This window comes from Fukomys damarensis, unplaced genomic scaffold (assembly GCF_012274545.1).
Source record: "Fukomys damarensis isolate Sample0158 unplaced genomic scaffold, DMR_v1.0_HiC HiC_scaffold_18, whole genome shotgun sequence".
NCBI lineage: Eukaryota > Metazoa > Chordata > Mammalia > Rodentia > Bathyergidae > Fukomys > Fukomys damarensis.
This window is the reverse complement of record NW_022900930.1, coordinates 43,348,487-43,369,486: the sequence shown is the minus strand read 5'-3', so window position 1 is coordinate 43,369,486 and position 21,000 is coordinate 43,348,487. Positions and strand designations below refer to the sequence as shown.

The 21,000-nt window shown below is 40.6% G+C and overlaps 1 protein-coding gene across 5 annotated transcripts in view; it reads right to left on the bottom strand.

Annotated features, from left to right (window-relative positions):
- Positions 1-2,273: 2,273 nt before the first annotated feature.
- The window catches only part of Ppp3cc (protein phosphatase 3 catalytic subunit gamma), a 76,381-nt gene continuing 57,654 nt past the window's right edge, over positions 2,274-21,000 (bottom strand). For 2 of the 5 annotated variants that reach the window (XM_033765480.1, XM_033765478.1), the window contains 7 exons: positions 17,940-18,065; positions 16,727-16,798; positions 11,491-11,517; positions 10,457-10,538; positions 9,786-9,883; positions 4,569-4,598; positions 2,275-3,270 (listed from right to left, as the gene is read on the bottom strand). In XM_033765480.1, the coding sequence (XP_033621371.1) occupies positions 3,089-3,270; positions 4,569-4,598; positions 9,786-9,883; positions 10,457-10,538; positions 11,491-11,517; positions 16,727-16,798; positions 17,940-18,065 (617 nt within the window). In that variant the 3' untranslated portion in view covers positions 2,275-3,088. Of the gene's footprint in view, positions 3,271-4,568; positions 4,599-9,785; positions 9,884-10,456; positions 10,539-11,490; positions 11,518-16,726; positions 16,799-17,939; positions 18,066-21,000 lie in introns of all 5 variants that reach the window. The other 3 variants (XM_033765479.1, XM_010624163.3, XM_010624172.3) reach the window with 3 other exon arrangements.

Below are 21,000 nucleotides of genomic sequence, written 5' to 3'. Positions count from 1 at the left end.
AAGGGATATTGAACTGGTGAGGATTAATTTTTACATTTTTTTTTAAATCATCGGATCAATTAAACATTTCTTATGATGTGCATGTAACCAAAACTGAGAGACCTGCCCATGCGAAGCATCATTTTCAAAATGGCATTTCAGAAAAGCTTACAGAGGTGTCCTCTGACATGCTTAGGGCAACTGAGGTCAGAAGTGGTCGTTTTGCTTTCCTAAATGGGAGAAGTTTTAGAAAAAGAAGGTCCTTTTGGGCCTTAATGTGAAGGCGATCAAGAGGAAAGTAATTTTAGTGTCTTTAGAACACGGGAAGGACTGAATAAAACAGAAGAGGCTTTGAAAATGCCAACACTGCAGAGTTAACAGCAGCTAAAATGTTTATTCTCAGTGATGGTTCTCAGCAGAAACAGCAGTCTCAGGGCAAACCAGGTGGGCACCTAGCCACCTTGGAAGCCGATGTTTAGATTCAAACGTTCTGAAATATGTTAAAAGCTTCCAGTGAAACCTGAAGTGAAGAAACAGGACTGTTTCCACAACACATTTCCACCCCCCACCGGTACCAGGGACAGAACTCAGGACCTTGCGCTTGCCAGGCAGGCATGGCACCTCTGAGCTACATGCCTGGCCCTTCAGAATATACTTCTAAGAGTTATGCCTTCTAAACTGTCTTGAGTCCATGATGTAAATGCACATGTGGAGACTCTACGCCAATCCGTAGCTTTGCTTTGAAAAAATCTCATTCATTCACTCATTCATTCATTTTTGCGGTACTGGGGTTAGAACCCATGGCCTCTCATATGCCAGGCACGTACCTGACCACTAAGCTACACCCCCAGTCAGGAGCCCTTCTAGAAGCTGTCATATGGATACACTTAATGCACCGCTTTCTAAAATGTCAGAATGCACACTGTTGTTTTCTACAGGAGTATCTTTTAGAATTCAGCATTTCCAACTGTGTTGCTCTGTCTCAAACTGGCTCATGTTTTCTTGAATGAAGTCTTCTTACCCTCTACTCTGCTGCCCGTCACAGCTCTGAGGGCACCCACACAACACCCTTGTACAATGTATTTGTCAAGAAAACTTATTTCATCGCCTCTTTTTGAGAAGATAATGACATTCCTAAATAACTGTCCTTTTAACTAGAGAAATGTTTTTTGTTCATAAGAATTTGCCACTATTTCATTGCTGCTGGCTGATGGACGCCCTTAAGAGTAGTTTCTACCTATGGACTGATAGCATATGTGTGTGTGTGTGTGTGTGTGTGTGTGTGTGTGTGTACTGTAACAATACACAATGTCCTGTGGATTGACATTCATAGGTGAGATTTCCAAAGACAGAATTTTTCTATCACTGAGGCTGGGAGAGAGGAACAAGGACGTCCTGGTGCTTAATTCTGTCTCTCGGTAGGGAGAGAGTGGTTCAAGCCTTTTCCACCCTTCTCTCCTCAGCTTTACTTAGAACTCAGTATGAGATCCTTCATCTCCTCCCCTAATCTCATTTTATTGACAGAGAAATCCACGCAGGCGGAGTCCAATCCCCGAGAGTGCCTTGGTCAAATAATCTGGGAACTGTTAGCAAAACGTATAGAAAAACAAATCGACGGGCTCAGTCTTCATTCTTCTAACGAAAATTATAGTTTTTTCAAAACATATGTTGGTTTCTGTTTTTTGTTTGTTTGTTGTTGCTGTTTCCTGAAGCTTCAAACATGTACCACTGTCTGAGATGCCTACTCACTCCAGTGATGCTACAGAATCCCATACATTTGCTTTTCTCCATGCTTGGATACAGCGTGCCCAGACACACACACTCATCACAGAGCCATCTAAGGGCTACTGTGACCCAGCACCTGTGCTCAGACTAGGCCGGTTACAGGATCCCCAGGATCCCCGGGTTCTAACATGAAAAACGAACCAAGGGAAGATTATTCAAACACAGTATCTCAACACTTGTTTTTCTATATCCCAAAATATGAAAGCTGACATACAGTTCTACCTAATGAGTGTGAAAGATAGGGGCACCTCGCAGTAATGAGAAGACTTCGAATCAGCTCTGGAAGACAGGAAACACAATGCCCTTTAGTAAGACTCGGTTTACAGAGATCATCCTACCCTCATTGGCTCCTTTCAGAACTATTGATCCTGAAACAGATGCACAGCTGACCAATAGCATGGGAGAGCATACATGCGTCTGGCTGTTCAAGGTTCTGCTGAGGGTGTTTATAAAATATTTAGATATTTTCTTTCCTTTGCAGGTGGTTAAGTCACCTGGGATCAAAAAACAAAAGCAAAAGAATATAGCAACAGTTAAAGCTTTTTGAAACCTTTCTCCCCCAAATTTCTGAGGGGAGTTTAAGCCAATCATGCCTGTGGTTGGATGGACGATTTTTTGTCTTCAGTACTGGGGATGAAAGCCAGGGTAAGCTCTCTACCACTGAGCTGTACCCCACCCTTAGACGGATACGATGCAATTAACTCTAAGAAAACAGGTCATTACTTTTATTTTGCTTTACTACAACATGTTAAAAGGAACCAAGAGTCCAGAAGAGAGTAGGCTATTACAAAAAACATTCCCCCTGGCCCCAAAATCACTGGGTTTGGGCTGTGTACTTGGAAGCTCTAGTATAAGTGAGTTTTGTATCAGAACAGAAGTGATTTTAGCCCCTGAAATCCAGACCTTTGCCCCATGGCACTTAGCAGGAAGAAATAAAAACTCTCTTCAGTTTGAAAAGTTATTAGTCAGAAATAAATGTTAAATGATCAAAGACTAAGTAGTTCAAATCAGAAAGCCAGGTCTGAAGTTTCAAAGGCCCTTTATTAGGGGAAGGTCCCCTTGGTGGCACAAAACTTCACATACACTTTGAGAACAATCAGATTTTTCCTAAAAATTGGGGTGGGGGGACAAAACAACAGATGTGCTTTTTGTATATATTGAACACAAATTAAAAGAATTTATAAAACGTTCTCCTTTCTTACAGAATAAACACAGCAGACTACATTCCGAATGCACTTGCAGGTTTGTTTTTGTTTCATTTTCTGATAATAAATAAAATCTGTCCCTAAGCTTGGGATTCACCTGTTCCGGAACGCTTGGGTCGTCACTGGGATTTCTTCCCGTGGTCGCTCCTGTGTGCAGCGTTGGGGTGGCCTGGGGTCACCAGTTTTGCAGGCCCCTCGAGTCTGGCATCTTTTCGAGGTGGCATTCTCTCATTAATTCGGTCCAGTCCGCGGGCTTCTTCAAAACTCCGGATCTTGTGCTGGAGCGAAAACCCTCGGATGGCTGAAGAGAAACAGGAAAAGGGGTGGAGAGGGCTCTGTTAGGCACAAAGCAGCAGTTCAACAAAGTTTTTCACCCACAGACCCTCCCAGGGAACACACAGAAAGGGGACCAGGGAGCACATATCTGGTGAAGGGAACAGGGAACATGTAACTCAGCCAGCCTTGTCTGAAACTTTCCCTTGCTTTCTTCAAGGGAAAGCACAGCTGAAACTACATTTTTCATAAAAGCTCAATAGGACGAATCATGGGAGAAATATATCTGATGAAGAGGCAACAAGCTCTTAGCCCCAGTGTCAGAAACAGTGGGCCAGAAATATGCCCAGTGCTAGAAAAAAGGGCACCCTATGATAACAGAACAAATTCAACAGTTAAGTAGTTGCTTTAAAAAAAAAAGTACTAGGGATTGAACCCATAGACTTTGCTCTGAGCTACATCCCCAGTCTACTTTACTTTTTATTTTGAGACAGGGTCTGTTAAGTTGTTAAATTGTCCAGGCTGGACTTAAATTTAGGATCCTCCTGCCTCAGCCTCCCAGAGTGCTGGGATGACAGGTGTGTGCTACCATGCCAGGCTCAGAGTTGTTGCCTTAGGCACAAACATCACATTGACAACAAAAGAAGAAACAAGACGGCTTTCTATTTAAGACAGCTTTTTATCTTGCACAAGCAGGAGTTGAACATAATATAAAAACCATCAACACAGCTTCTAGGTATTTTCCTTCTGATTCGATTTAGACTGAACTGAAACTGTCAAAAAAAGGCATTCCCATTATAACTACCTTACCTAATAAAACAAATTTATAACACAGGTTTATCACCCAATGGTTTTTCAACCACAAATTTATACAATGTCTCCACAGAAACAAAGATAATTTAGGTTAATTGTCTTAGGGCAACCTCAAAAATGAACCGAATGAAACCCTAGTCTATTTTAGTCTCTGCTCTTAATAACCTGAGAGTCCTCACATAAAGAGGTTGCCCCGTCCGACCTTGGTGACTCGGATGTCTTTTGTACAGGGAGGAGATAGAGGGTTAACACCCCGCCCCCCCGCATGTGCAGTTGCTGAAGCTTCAGTCACTGTGTGCAAACTGACCGGTCCCCACCAAGGAGTTTAGCTGGGGTGAAGGTCATTTAAACGAATAAAGATCCAGAACATGTTAACATGCCTAGGAATGTTCATTCCTTTTCTCACTGTTACAGTTCCGGTGATGTAATAACAAGAGATTGGAAATGCTAAGAAAGCCTTTTAAAACTAGTAGACAGACACAGGAGCACATCTATCCGAGGACACAGCCGTACCTTCCTGGGCCTCTACCGCTTCTACTGTGGCTGAGAGGGCAGGAGCAGTGGCATGCAAAATGAAGACAGAAAAGAGTGAGTAAGCCAGCAGTTCTGCTGCCAGCACAGACACCCAGGTCCCCCCTCCCCGACCCACCGTGAAAGCCCCCTAGTTAGAGAAGCCAGAGATTACTGAGAGGAGCTAGGCAGGAAAGTTTCTCATATTTTTAGCATTTTAGGTGGCACTGGAACACTGTTCATTTGAAACAGCCAACTGCTAGTGTATGTCTTGATAACCACATAACGAAATGACCTGTCAAATACACTTTTTTACAGTTCCAGGGAGTGAACCCCAGGGGTGCTCTACCACTGAGCTACACCTCTAGGACACCTCCTCCCTATCCTTTCTTTAAATTCTGAGACAAGGTCTCCCTAAATTGCTCAGGCTGGCCTTGAACTTGGGATCCTTCTGCCTTAGCCTCCCGAGTAGCTGGGATTACAGGACCATGCCCCTGCGAATAAACTGACAAGCGAGTTTCAGTTTGTAATAGCTGGGATGGTATTCATGAGCTGCTGCTGGGTCCTATTCAAAAAACTTGTTTACTATTCCATCTTACTGCTCTCAAATGACTTATGTGGGAGCCAACCATCCTCTGAATTACTAAAATAAGAGTGGCCTTTGAATAACAGAGTGGCATTTGGAAGAAGAGAAAAATGCATTACAAGTGAAGGGTTATTTCTTATCTGGAGGTGGACTGCTAAATGCCCAAGGCACCGGACTGTTTGGTCCCACTGGGAATGCATGTGCCCTTGTGGGCTCGTGACATGGCGAAGACTGACCCCAACCTCCCACATGGCTTCCGCTCAGGTCAGTGACCGAGAAAGCCCTCTTCTCCCTCCCTCAGTGATCAAAATGGAAACAATTTAAAAATTAGCATTAACAGGGAGACTTCCTTGCACCTTAATTTTTCAGACAGCAGAAGCTCTAATATATGAAAAGGTTATAGGTTGAAGTGAGACAGACTCCATCAGGAGAACCTCCTCAACCCCTCCAATAGCAATTTTCTTAAAGGCAGGAAGCTCCTGTAAGTGAACCCCGTCGGTTCTTCCAATCTGAATGTTGCTGAAAGTGGCAGAGAATAAGCAGCAGCAAGTCTGCTGTTGTTGAGGCCTTACTTATTAGGGTAAGAGAGATGGCGAGAAACACGGTGCTAACTTCCTAATGCAGTATGAAGTTAGCTACCAGGCACTGGGCTCACCTTATTAGGTGCTTACTTTGCCCTACACTCCCAGCTCTCAGCAACGCATCTTATCTTTTTCACTGTAGCCATCCTAGTGAATGTGAACTGCTATTTTATTATGATTTTGCTCTGCATTTCTGGAATGTCTAATGATGCCAAACATCCCTTCATGGGCCACTTGTGTGTCTTCTTTGGAAAAATACCAATTCAAGTTCTACACCTGTATTTAGTTGTAATGTCTTTTTATTTAGTTGTAAGAGTTCTTTACATTTTCTAGAAGAGAGTCCCTTATGAAATATGTGATTTGAAAATATTTGCATACATTCTATGGGTTGTCTTCTTATTTTCTTAATAGCTCCACTTATAGAATAAAAGCTTTATTTTATTTATTAGAAAAGGTCTTGCAATGTATTCCAGGCCAGACTTGAACTCAATATGTAGCCCAGGCTGGCCTTAAACTTGCAGCGATCCTTCTGCCTCAGCCTCCCAAGTGCTAGGATGACAGGCATGCACCACTATACCTGGCTCTTCCTAAAACTTTAAAAGTTTGATGCAGTCCAATTTATAATTCATTTTTTAAATCACATGGTCTTTGTGAATTTTGTTCTGTTCTTGGCTTTCTTCTTGATTTTGGCAACTAGGCAGCTTGATGTCAAACTTGTGGCTGGCTGTCAGATTTCCTTTAATATCTTTTATGCTCCAATTTCCAAGCACGTTTACTTACTTCACTCCATTGTAAGTACACTCATTCAACCTCTCTTGGAAGAAGGTAAGGTGTAAAGGAACATAGTTGTAAGGTCCTAAGGGATACTGTTGACTGACAGCTCTTCAAGGAAAGTTATATTAACAATAAAAAGATCTTTTTCCACTCCAGCTCAGTCCCATCTGCCCACGAGCTTATGGAACTGAGATTCTGATGTGAAAATGACAAACCAAATTCATTTCCTGTCAATCAACAAGAAGCTCTGAAAAGTTGGCAACAACTTTAGTTTTTGTTCTTAAATATTCCTGAAGATTTCCATCAATTTGAGAAGTATCGATTAAAAAAATCCCAAACTGAGTAAGACACTCAAATCAGGAATGAAGAGACACTGGATATACGGGGGTCACCCCAAAATATGACCAAGAATTATAAATAAACAAATCCCCAAATAGCACATCTATAAAATTCTCTGTTACTTGCCCTTGACTTGTAGCTTTGCTCTTTCAAGGTCTAGACTTGTTTAGGTTAAAATAAGAACTCTGTAGATCAATCCATTTTCAAAACTTTAAAAAAGGGCCGGGGACTTAGCTCAAATAGTATTGCCACCTGCCTTGCAAAAGGTCCAGAGTTTGATCCCCCATACAAAAAAACCACAAAAACCCAAACCAAACCAAACCAAAACTTCAAGAAAGACTGCTATTTGACATTTCGCTTTTTCTTCACCCATATTACTTCCCATTACATTAAAATGTCCTTGTCAGCGCTGTTCTCAGAATATCTCACATGACTACCAAATAAAAACAAAGATAGAAAAGCATTTTGCTTAAAAAACAAAACAAAAAGCTGCACACATATTTAAGAGAAAAACTCTTCATCTGAAATAGCTTACTGATCTTTTCTGTGAAACTAAAGGAAATGAGAAAATAAGCTGGGTGAGGCATCCCAGCTACAGTCCCAGCTACTCAGCAGGGTGAGACAGGGCGGGGGATTGCTTGAGTGCAGGAGTTCAAGTCCAGCCTGGGCACCGAAGCCACACCCTCTCTTAAAGAAAAAGAAAGAGAGAAAAACAGAAAGAAATTATATACTTCCAAGGATAAATGTTCAATCTTCCTTCTAAATAGCTGAAGTCTAATATCTCAGTAGTCAATCTAAAAGAAAAAGAGAATTCAAGCCTATAAAAGAAAATGTATTCCTCTTAGTCAACAGAAGCTGAGATTTGCACAAAAGGAAAGTAATTCTTACATGTGGCAGAATAACAAGAGGGGCGAAAAACACCCCCGAAAAAAACTTCCAGAATAAATCAGTAAAATAAGGGAAACAAAAAGCAGTGAAATTTTAAGACAGTAATGCTTGAGTTCCAGTTTCCATGCCTGGAGTGAGTCATTCAAGTGTCATCTCTTGTTCCTTCCCTGTTTGACCAGTTCTATGTGCATTCTGACAAACATCAGTCTCTTCATTCCTTAATTCCATAAAGCCCTCTACTGAGAAGTCAGTGTTCATATATTGTCTTTGTTTTGTTTGAGACAGGGTCTCGATTTATAGTTCAGGCTGGCCTCAAACTCTTGGTGATCCTCCTGACTCAGCTTCCCGAGTGCTTGGATTACAGGTGTGTGCTACCAAACCTGGCTCTCAAAAATGTTTTAGAATGAATGTTCTTACTGGAGAGGGGACTGCGGCACTGGGCGAAAGTATGGCTACCAGGCCAGAGGCAAACTCCTGCTCTGTTGGACACAAATCTTCCAGACTGTTTCCTCAATGAGGTGTAAAATAGGCACATGAGCTGTATCATGTGCCCAAATCCTACATAACACACATGTGCCCAGACATGTTGCAGAGTATTCTCAAAGCTCCGAGTCCCTGTGTCCCCCGGGTCAATATCCTGCCAGCAGAGGAAGTGTCACTGACTTCTCATATCATTGTTCTTAGGTATCAGGTACATCGGGCAGTCCATGGTCTTTTGGGTTTTTATTATTTATTTTTGTGGTGCTGGAAAAGGAATCCAAAGCAATGAGCTACATCCCAACCCGTGTCTGGCTTTATTAGCTGACCATGTCATCTATAACTGTTTGTTACGTGTATCCATAATAGATTACTTTAAAATTGCCGAACAGTGCACTATTGTATAAATAACACGATTTATCTATTCTACTATCAACGGACATTGGAGTCATTTTCAGTTTGGAGCAACCATAAATAAACCTACGAGAGCACCCTTATTTGCATTATTTGGCGGACGCACATGCTGATTTCTCTTGGCTGTATGCCGGCTGCGCAACTGCAGGGTTGTGGGGTGGACACACGTCTCGCTTTACTGGCTCCTAGTTTGCTGAAGTGGCTGAACCCCTTTTATAAGCCCACTGACATATTTCCAGTTGTAGTTCTCCACAAACGCATCAGTACTTGGGCTTGTCAGATTTTATTTGATATTTCTGTCATTTAGGATTTTTGAGAAAGGGTCTTATCACATAGCTCAGGTTGGTCTTGAACTCACTTTGTAGCCCAGGTTGGCACTGAACTCAGGGTGATCATCCTGCCTCGGCCACCTGAGCGCTAGGATTACAGGTGTGTGCCACCAATGTGTAGCTTCTCGTCAGATTATAAATGATCACTCATTCCAATAGTATGCAGTGGTGTCGCACTGTGGTTTTATTATCTGTTTCCCAGAAGAATGACTATAGTATCCTTTAATATGCTTACTGGCTGTCTTGACATCCTTTTGTGAAATGCCTGTTAAAATTATTAGATCTTTTAAATCTTTAATTCTTTATTCTGATTAAGTTCTTTGTTAGACATTATGTATTGAGAAAAGTCTGTGGCTTGCCTTTTCATGTATCTTTATCATGTATTGTCATAAAAAAGTTATTTTAAGACGAGTCTCACTATGTTCTTCAGGCTGTCGTGGAATCACAGGCCCAGGTGACCCTCCCACCTCAGCCTCCAGAGTAGCTGACAGCTACCTGCGCCACTAGGCCCAGCTAGGAGATACTATTTCAATGAAATTCAATTTACTAATTGTTTTCTTTTATGGTTAGTGTTTTTTGTGTCCTACTTAAAGACTCTGCCTACCATAATGCCTCATCTCCATACTTTGTTCCAGGAGTCTTATTTTTGTAGCTTTTATATTTAAGTTGTAATCCAGTTTGAATCAGCGTTGGTATACAGAGGAAGGTTAGGGCTCAACAGTCATCCTCCCCAGCGGCTATCCACTGCTCCGGCGCCTGTACTGAAAGCAGCGCTCCCTTTTCATTTTGTGTTGACTGCAAGTGTTGAGGGAACACAGCAGCTGGTACTCACCAGTCTCAATCGTCTGCTTGCCTCCAGAGAGGACACCCAGAGGGAGTGTGCCGGTGGGCGTGAGGCCCTTTAGGGTCAGCACACTCTCACTCTCTTCCCTGCAAAGGAACACCAGAGCCCTGGTTAATGCCAGGGAGCTCCCACCTTGCCACTCGAGAGCACCCAGAGAAAGTTAAAAAAAGAGGCATGGACAGGACAGACCCATCTACTTCCAACCAGCCCATGACTCAAAGCAGAGGTTTTCTACAAATACTCCAATTTTAAACAACCAGGCATTTTTGTTTTTCAACCAAGGTATTTATAACCAGGCGTCCCCACCTAACAATCTTGTGAGCTAGGTCCTTTTATTATCTGTATTTTACAGATATCAAAACACAGGAACAGATTAAACCCAAGGTCATGCAGCTAAGAGGCAGAATCAGTTTGGACACAGGCAAATGTGGCTCTGAAATCTCCACTCAATCACTACATTCACTAGTATCACGTGAATATCTGCCTGAACATTATTTTAGTCACTTTAACACATGTATCTGTTCAATGTGCACTCCACCCGAAAGACCTGTGGTTCCAATACCAAATTCCAATTCTAAAAGAACCACTCTAAAATCAACTTCTAATGGGCTTTCAAAATGCCTCTCTGTCCCACACTGTAATGACAGACTGATCCTTACCGAAGAACTGAAAAGACACGTGCCATCTTCCCAATGGCTCGGATTTTATTCTTGATGATCTCTTTTCGAACTGAAGTGCTTCCTTAGAGAATACAAAGGATATACGAGTTAAAAGAATATTTAACAATCTGACTCTGAAAAAATGCAGGATAGTGTCTTTTTTGTTGTTTTTAAAAGAGAAATTAAGGCCTAAGCTTGTTTAAACAAACAAAAATCCCAGGTAAAAAGCAAGAGGAAAAAAAAAAATAGCCCAGAAGAGAAAAAGGTGAAGTAAAGAATGAAGGAAACACACACACACACACACACATACACACACACACACACAAAACTGAGTGAATCTATGAGGGTCGGGAACATTTGTGGTTCTGAAATGTAGAAAACAGTGACGAATGGAACACACACACACACACACACACACACACACACACACACACCCCACACAAAGACAGCTGCTATGGACAAGACCTCTTTTGAGAACGCAGTGGGCCACCGAAGGATGCAGGGTTTATCTGCCAAAGGGCAGTGGTCACACATCACTTGTGCAGTTGTTTTCTGCAGTGAACACAAGGTCCAGCTAGCTCTCCTGAATGCAGTGAGGGCTGCTTTCACACCATCACCCTCGCTCTCTCATACCAGGGAGTCAGAGTACCATGGGCAACTGTGCAGCACCAACACCATGGTTAGCTAAGGTATTTTAAAAGGCAGCATAGAAAATATTAACCCAGGACTCCATGGCTCGTTCTCATCTAAGACCTAGGAAACAGCCCACACATGAGAAGCCAAGGTCCAGGCATGCACCAGGTGACAGCATTCAACAGTCAGAAAAAGAAACATAGCCATTCCTTCCTCGCCTCCAGCTCTCAATGTCCTGCTGGAACAAGCAGCAGGTCCCGAGAAAACACAGACATTAGCACTGAACGGGAGGATGGAGGGTGTTGTGAAACTGGTCAACTACCAACTAAAAAGGTCTACCCAACAGAATGCAGCGGGACAGACAGCGAGTATTCGGCTCTTTACACGTTTCAGTTGGATACCTTTCTGAAAGCTTGAAATGTAGAGATCTTCAGGGAGAAGACACACCAAGAAACAAGGAATGGAAATAGAAATGTGAGAAGAGAACATAAGTACATGAAAGTGAGAAAAAAAATCAAAGTGAAATGCACCGAGAGCAAGCTAAATGTTAAATACAGATTCCTGCCCTCAGCTGTGTCTCCCATTTCTGAAATGTCTCATGTTCTGCATGATTTCTCATCTCTTATTATTTAATATGTTCTACTCTCATCATGAAAATCACATTAGACAAAGAAAAAGAAAAAGATATCTGTGGAATAAACAAGGAACAAAAACAAAGGGCAGAACAGTTCACGAATCTCTTAATAAGAACATTATTTTGCTTATTTTTTGGTACTGGGGATCGAACTCGGGTCTTTGTGCTTGCAAACAAGGCAGGCGGTGGAACCACTGAGCTAAATCCCCAGCCCTGAATAAAACACTATAATTTGTTCAATGGACTCACTATCTTCTCCTATTTTTCGGGGGATATTTTCCTTTTTTTAAGCTTTATGATTTCAGAATTTTAAAATCATTCCAATTGCCTTTTGTGGTTTTTGATTTGTCTAAGAGAGACCGCTCAGGTGTCTGCTGACCCCGGGGTTCACTGGGCTTCGGTGTGAGGGGTGCCACACCTTCCTGGTCACCACACCGCGGTCAGGGAACTGGGGAGGCACGTGGGTCACGTCTTTCATGTTTTAGGTACTGAGGTGCTGAATGGCTCTCCTAGCCCAGAACCTTTCAGGTTGAACTTTTTAGGGATGCACCTCCGGACCTGGAGAAGAGGCTGTCAGTCACTCAGGGGCAACTAGGACCTTACTTGCTTTGTAAATGGCTTTCAGACCAATCCACTTATATCGGTCACTACCAACCCAAACTCTCCCCACCAATTCCCAACTGGTGCTACCACTCAGCATTTCCTACTGCTAAACTGGGCTTCAGCTATCCCAAATTGGCTAAATCCATAATAGTTAGGGATCTGTTTTTCCAGCTCCCAAATATTTCTACAAAAATTCCCCCATTTTCATAGGTATAAAAAACTTTTTTAACCTTTTTATGGTGATGTATAACAAATATACATAAAAGTGCACAAATGTCTAAGTCACTGATTTATTAAAAAGCAAATGTCTACATAACCATCACTCAGGTCAGTAAACAGATTATTCATTGTCTGTTTCACAGAAGGGCTCCCATATTTAAGTTTCTCTCCTTCCCAAAGGAAATAGTTCTCTTGACTTTCAGTGGAATCACTGCCTTGCTATTCTTTACAGTTTACCACGTAAGCATCCATAAATGCTACAGTTTTAATTGCTTTAGAATTTTACGTAACTGGAACAATCAAGTGCATTTTTTGGCCTCACTTCGTTTGTTCAACACTATGTTTGAAAGATTCCTCTGTGTTTCTCCACGTTGCTAGTCTGTTTTCACCAGCATATGAGTGTGCTATGTATTATTTTTTTACTGTCCACAGTCATTTAGGCTGACTCTTAATTTTTGGCTACTACAAATTAGGCTGATGTTATGAGTATTCCTGCAACATTTCTCTTTGCTGCATATATTTCTGCTAAGTAGATTCCCAGCTTAATAGAATACCGGGTAAAAACAAGTTCTTACTTAAATGTTGTATGTATGCATGTCTTTTGAAAGAGGGTCTGGCTATGTAGTGCAGGCTGGCTTTGAACTCACTATGTAGCCCAGGCTGGCTTCAAACTCATGGCGATCCTCCTGTTTCAGCCTCCTGAGTTCTGGGATTACAGGTGGGCACCACCACAGCCAGATTTGTTGTCCACTTTACACAAGTTTCCTGTATATTTAGTGCTTTTTATGTCCTATTTAAAAAATTACTTTCTACTCCAAGGTCATGAAGATATTCTACATTATAAATAATAGAAACTTTTTTTTTGTTTTACTCCAAATGCATACATGCTTGCTTATTCACTGTTATTTATTGTTTCTTATGCTCTGTTTTTATGCTGCCCTTTCTTCTCTTAATACTTTGTTCTAGATTGTTTCTTCTGATCTATTTCCAGATCATGTTTGGCTTTATCAAATCTGTGGTTAATTCATCTGTTCAGTATTTTGTTTTATTTTTCAGTCCTAAAACTTTCTTTTGGTGTTTTATCGAATCTGCGCCATCCTCTTTTAAAATTCACACTTGTCAAAATTTTCACTCTAATCTTGTATGTCCTTGAACACAATAATCAAGTTTTGTTTTGGATTTAGCACAGGTATTTAAAGCTTTGATCTGATAAATCCAATGTCTGGAGAACCTGGAGGGTCTGTTTTTCTTCTTGCTGTTTCTGGAGTTCTTATTCAGGTTGTAATAGCGCCTCAACTGCCAAATTATTTTTGGTCACCAGCCACATACTGCCTTTGAAAGACTATAAAAATCATTTAAGGCCCTACCTGATGTTAAGTTAGTCTACAGAGATTGCTTTTCACCAGGTGTGTGGGACCACCTTGTCTAAATTCCAGGGGCTGAAGTGATGGTGAAGGTGGGCCACATTCCCTTCTGCAGCTGTCCTACATGCAGCCCCTCCTTCCTCTCACGTACATGCAGTCATCGTGAGTGTCCTAAACCGACGAGAAGAAGCTCTGTAGCACTCGCCTCATCTTTAGCAAACTAAGCCCCAACTTTTTTAGCTCAGCCACACAAGACTATCAAGAGAGCCGCTCAACCTTAGCCCCATCTTCTGAAATTCATGAATATATTAGAAAAGAAATGGTTCAAAACGTTGGTCGAACCCAGTGATGGCAAACCTTTTAGAGCTTTCCATGATACAGACCGCCCCCCGCAGCTGATATGAAATAGGTTCGTTACCACTGGTCTCACCTTTCTGGATTTGTCTTTTCCCAGGCCTCGGCCTGGTAGCTTTTACTACTTTGTCAGTTTTCTGATACCATTAAAGTAATTTGAAAATACTTCCTTTTGCTTTTCTAGTTATTTTAGCAGTCAGATTGATATAAAAACATTAATAGGAGTGGGCTGGGTATATAGCGCAGTGGCACCATGCCTGCCTGGCAAGTAAAAGGTCCTTGGTACTGAAAAAAAAAAAACAAAAAAAATCAACAAGGTTACCGGAGGCCGGGGATTTAGCTCAGTGGTTCAGTCACCTGCCTCGCAAGCGCAAGGACTGAAGTTTGATCCCTGGTAACAAAAAAATAAACAAGGGTACTGGATCTGGTCAGGGAGGTCAGAAATGTTTTCCATGACAAAGTAACAATAAGCTAAATAGGTGCTAACTAGCAGGGAAGGCAAGAAAGGAGGCTTCTATAGGGGAAACAAGATCCCAAGTAGGGACTCACATACTGTCCCACCAAACTGGTCATTGGGAGACCCACCTCTCTTCTCAGGGACACTTAGGTTGTTTTGAACCTTTTGTCATTAAAAATAAAACTTCAATAAACATCCCATGTGCAACTTTTGGCATCCTTTTCCAAGTACATCCTTATGGTAATCAGGAATTTCTTAGAGCCAGGCACATGCTTGTAGTCCCAGCACTCGAGAGGCTGAGGCAAGAGGACAACTTCAGCACAAAAGTTAAAAAAAAAGTCCCTTCCTACCACATATTATAGAGTTTATAATATTTTCACTTCTATTTCCATTTAGACTTGAATACAAGTTTTACTGAATTGGGTTCTTCCATATTTTATCTCTCCTAACTTAAATTCTTATTATCATTATTTTTATTTTTTCACTTGGACGCACCCTTTCCTCAAGAACTAGCTCCTTATAGTGATCTCCTAACCCATAAGTAAAGGTATTCACAAGCCCGTGACTTTCCCTGTGAAGTATGAAGCATAAACACGTATGGAAGCCCCCTCTCTAACCCCAAGTGAGCTGGACTTTCTCACCGAGAGGGTGGTTTACCCTAACAGCTGACTGCATCCCCTTAGCACAGAGCCTGGAGAGGATGAGTCAGAGGCAGGAGTTCAGGTGACCACCACCTCTCCAGTTCTCTGCATTCTCAGACAAGTTAGGATGCACCTTTGAAAGCAAACGTCTGACAACACACAAGGAAAAACATACTTGGCTACGTATCCAACAAAATGTTAATACATAAGGATCCCTCACACACTGTAAGGAAAAAATATGTACATAACTCAGTAGAGAGGTGGATATAAGATATGCATTAACATCCACAGAAGAGAAATAAGGCAAATGACCACAAGAAAACAATGTTCTTTGTCATTGTAAAAGTACAAATTAACTTTTAAAGCACCAGGCAGTAACATGTACAAGAAGCTGCACTGGAGAAATCGCTGTGATCACACACACAAATGTAAAATGGCACACAGCCTTTCTAGAGGTAAGATTTAAATTCTATTTTGAGGGATGCTGGGAACTGAATCCAGGGTTTTGCATGTTTATGTGAGTGCTCTAACACTGAGCTACATTCCCGTCCTTAAAATTTTCAGTACTATCTGATACAGATATCAATTTATATGAATTTATCCTATGGAAGTAATCAAGCCAATGTTATTCTTGGCTTTCTAATACTGCTTTACTTTCTTTCATATCATTTATCATCACCTGAATTATATTTGTTCGAGGCCAGCCTGAGCAAGACCTTGTCTCAAAATAAAATAAAAAGGGCTGGAGATGTAGCTCAGCATCCTGGTTTCAAGCCCCAGTGCCAGGGTGGGGAACTGGAGAGGACACGAGGAAAGATCACTATACAAAATTTGAAACAGTAGAGGTTTTTAAACCAAAAACTTGAAAAAAAAATCCAGTATACAGACTGAGGCCGGTTAGTACAAAGAATGATCAACAACAAGGACAAGCATGTAATCATTAGAAATCAGTCTTTTAGGGCCAGGGATTTAGCTCAGTGGTTCTGCTGGCAACCTCACAAGTGCAAGATCCCGAGTTCAATCCCCGGTATCAAAAAAAATAAAAATAAAAAAAGAAGAAAGAAATTAGTCTTTTAAAAAAGTAAATGTTGATAATGCCATTACATGACTTTCTTTTTGTGAATAAAAAGCAGGAGGAAAAAACATATATGAAGAGATAAGACAACTAACATCAAAATGTCAATGGTGAGTATCCATGAGATGGTGGAATTATGAGTATTTTTTCCTATTTATGTTTCCATATTTTTCAAATTTTATTTTTCTATGGTGAATGGTTTTATTTAGTAATAGAAATAAAACGACTCAAGATAAACTACAATTCAACTCTAAACTTCATAGTTGCTAGTTGAAGTGTAGAAAGTTTACCTTCCGCTTCATCGTCAGACATGAGCTCATCATCAGAGCATATGTTCAGAATGTTTACCAGCATCTCCGTGACTGTGTGAGGCAAAAGCACCCAAAATGTACACAATTAGTAGGGATTTTTCTCTCAAATAATGTATATAATACACAGACATGCCAAACAAATACAGACAACAAGTTTTACCGTTATATTATGAAGAATAGCTATAGCTGGGTACTGGGGCACATGCTTATAATCCTAGCTAATAAGGAGACTGAGGCAGGAGGATTGCAAATTCTAGGCCAGCCAGGGAAATTTAGGGAGATTCTGTGTCAAAATAAAAGTAAAAAAGGGCTGACAGTGTAGTTCAATGCTACTTGATTTCCCTCTCCAGTAAAACACACACACACACAGCTATAGCTATAAAACATTAACATTAAATGTACATCATCAGATTTAGAGAGAATTCGGGTAGATTTCCTGCTCCTGTAAAATAATCTTTGAAGATTCTGTTGTAAAATTATTTGATTTTATTAAAATGTTGTCTAGAGCCTTTTTTAAATATATGCATGAAAAAACGTCTTCCCATTTTTCAAATACATTACATCAACAAGCCTAGATCCAACATGCTTATTTTATATTTGCATAGCTTATTTGTGTAGCTGTGCAAATAAAATTCTAAAGATAATAAATCTTATTTAAATCTCTTTAGCATTAAAGCAATGGTGTAGGACTTGATCATGGTAGGATAGCTACTTATTTAGAATAATAAACCTGTAATACACTCATGTTGACATTTAAAAACCAATTAAGTATCACTAAAAATCTTTGGAGAAGCAGGGCTGGTGGCACATGCCTATAATCTTAGCCCTAAGGAGGCTGAGGCAGGAGGATTGCCATGAGTTTAAGGCCAGCCTGGACTATATAGTGAGCTCAAGACCAGCCTGGACCACACAGCAAGACCCCATCTCAAAAAAAAAAAAAAAAAAAAAAAGATCTTTAGAGGACTAGGCAGTACTTTGAAGGCCGAGACAAGAGGATCCCTGCGATTTAGAGGCCAGTCTAGACTACAACAGTGAGTTCAAGGCCGGCCTGACCTACATAGCGAGACCCTATCTTAACAAGAGGAAACAAAAATAGCCAACATTTCTGATAACACTTTGAGAGAAACATTCTGAACCAAAGAGGAGAGGCTCATGCTAGAGGAAAAGGTGGGTGGACATTTCCATTTCTTACCTTTTTCCCCAACAAAAGGCAAAGACCATGTGAAAACATCCATAAAGTTTGGAAGCCAGTAGGGGTGTGGAGAACAGTTAAACTGCCTGATATTCATGACATTGTTTTCATATTTCAATACTGCAGCTAGAAAGGAAAAAGAAAAAAAAATTAGGCACAGAGGAACATGCCATGAAACCAACGTGCTTTATACAGCTGTGTTCCACTACACAGAATCCAGGGATCACTTCCCACTTGTGACTCAGGACTGGTGAAGTGCAGATGGAAAACTTTAAGGCATCCTCTGTGTGGTAGTTCACCTGAAGAACTCATGTAATAAAACGCTTTCAAGGGTTCACTGCATAGGAACTGTCTATAGAAGCCTCCGGTTAGAAAATTTTCCCCATAACTTATATTTATATCACTCATCATGTGGACACAAGCTGTTTTGCTAGTCATTAGCCACAGCCAAAGAAAGCTTTTTAAAAGTCTATGGGAGTTTAGAAATAGCAGTTATCAATTCATAGTGGGGGGAAACAAATGGTAAAACTTGGAGCGATTTACAATTAGTGTTCAAAATAGGTTCAATCATCTCTGCATAGTATAGAGTGGACTTTAAAAATGCCTATTTATCCTATTGACAGTATATTGCCAGCACACAATAAATGTTTACTATTAACCAGTTCTTACAGCTGCATACACATTTTGATGCCTACGTGATTTTCTTCATATTTTTTCTTTATATTTTAAAAGATTCAAAATTGAATTCCCTAGTCTCCATCACCAGAAATGTTTGCACTATTCTTTTAGTTATTCTTATTCTATGAAATAGAAAATAGGACAGCAGTTTTCTCAAAATAACATATATAGTTCATCTCCTGGCTGCTGTTTCCTCATTATAGGATATCTAGTGTTCTCAAAATTTAATTATTGAATGCCCAAAAAGTACACCATTGATTATAAAGAAAATATGCAAAAATGGGACCTCTAGTTCTTAAAAAGCTAACCCTGGATACCAGGTACACGTCCCATTATTTTCTTGGATCTGTATTTTATTTAGGTCAAATTAATCTATTGTTATTCAGTAACAGTCTTGATCTACACAGGAGAAGAAAGTGAGAAATGGGTCTCAACAATGGATGACAAGTAAATTGCTTTTGGGTGGGCAGAAAAAAACCCAAGAACAAGGACCTGAAACCCCATAACGCAGGGTCTGGAGATGCCAATAATTGTAAAGAATATACAAAAAAGGAGGGGATGGGGACGCAGCCCTGTGATAGAGCACTTGCCTAGCATGTGCAAGGTTTTGGGGTTGATTCCACTAATGAAAAAAAAGAAAGAAAGAAAGAAAGAAAGAGAGAAAGGTGAAAAGAAAATGTAAAAAGTAAAAAGCAGAAATGGGAGAAAAAGAGTGATAGAGTCACTCTTTAGAAAAGAGGAGCTCTCAAGGGAGTAACTGAGTGCCAACAGGGATTGTTTCAGATGCTATACTTTTTTGTCCTTAAAAAAAAAAGTTTAGAAAACCACCAAGGAAATGAGATTATTTTGAGAGAAAGTTACCAATTATATCAAAGCTGACAGAAAACCTAAGTAGAATGGATTACGGTGCAAAATGTTTACTAAACAATAACCAAGAACAAAACAAGTGTTGGGGATTTAGTTCAGTGACATTCCTCTTGTTTAGCAAGTGCAAGGCCCTGAATTCAATCCCTAGTACAAAAAACAAAACAAAACAAAAAAACTGAAAATAAAAAAGTGCTGGGGATGTAGCTAGGTACAAAGACCCTGCATTCAATCCTCAGGACTGAGAACACGAACACACACGAACACACACACACACACACACACACACACACACACACTGGATACCTCTAGATATGAGAGGAAACCAAAATAAAACCATGTGGCTAATATACTGGAAATGTTGGAAAAGAGGAAGTCAGAACTAAAAACTTAGGAAGAAGCAGAACATTATAGGGTAGCTAAGGCTCAGTGAAGACCAATGAGAAGCAATAGGAAAACACAAGGCCGGGAGAGAACTAAAGACTGGCTCTTTAAAAAACAGGCAACAGGGCTGGGAGTTTTGCTCAGTGGGGGAATGCTTGCCTCACACATGTGAGGCTCTGGGTTCTAATCGGTGGCAGGGGCGGGTGGGTAACAAATCAGGGAAAAACACACAAGTGCTCTACCACTGAGCAACATCCTCAGCTCCCATAGTTTATGTATAAACAGGGTAAATATTAAGTACATGTTTTACCTCTTTTGAAACTTGTCTCCCCAGCTGCATATACAAGGTATGACTATAAAGTAATGAGACTTAAGGAACCACCAACTACAAACACACGGCATCTCATATATCAGATGAGTGGGGCCCTTTGATGTCATCACATCAGGCACAACAGCAGTGAAATGTTACAGTATTACAGTAGTTTATATTTTGAACAATGCTTTAGTATTCATTTTCATGATTCCAACTTATCTTCAACAACTCTATATGCCACATATTTTAAAGATAAACCGAGGCCCAAAGAAGTTAAGTATCTTGTTAAACAGGACACACTTAAAAGTGAAGCAGGAATTCAGGCTCCTAGCTTAGGGTCCTTTCAACAAAACTTGCTCCTTGCCATACAATTAATCTGAAGATGCTGCCACTATTCAGAACGCTTTTGGAACTCTTCTTCTGGAATTGCCTCCAGAGCCAGTACGGACACAACACAAGAACCAGTCTCATTACCCTTTAATCATACCTTGTTCCAACCCCAAATGGTGTCATTGAGCTCAATCACTCACCTTCATTTATCAGTCTTGACTCCGAATGACTTTTGGATGTCCAAAAATCAAATCCACCCTCAAAGGACGAAGATTTCCCATCATTGAGGATAATCAAAAGAATGTGTCGCAGACTCTGAAGGCAATGCCAAAAGAGGAGTTCCAAAAATGTTTCTGAACAATGACTGCATTGTTGGAATACATATCTACCCTCTCAGGATAATTGCTTTGAAGGGACAATACTCATCTGGATATATTTGTTTCAGCATGTTTGTTTAAAAGTCCTATTATTTTATAGTCACACTTAATGAAC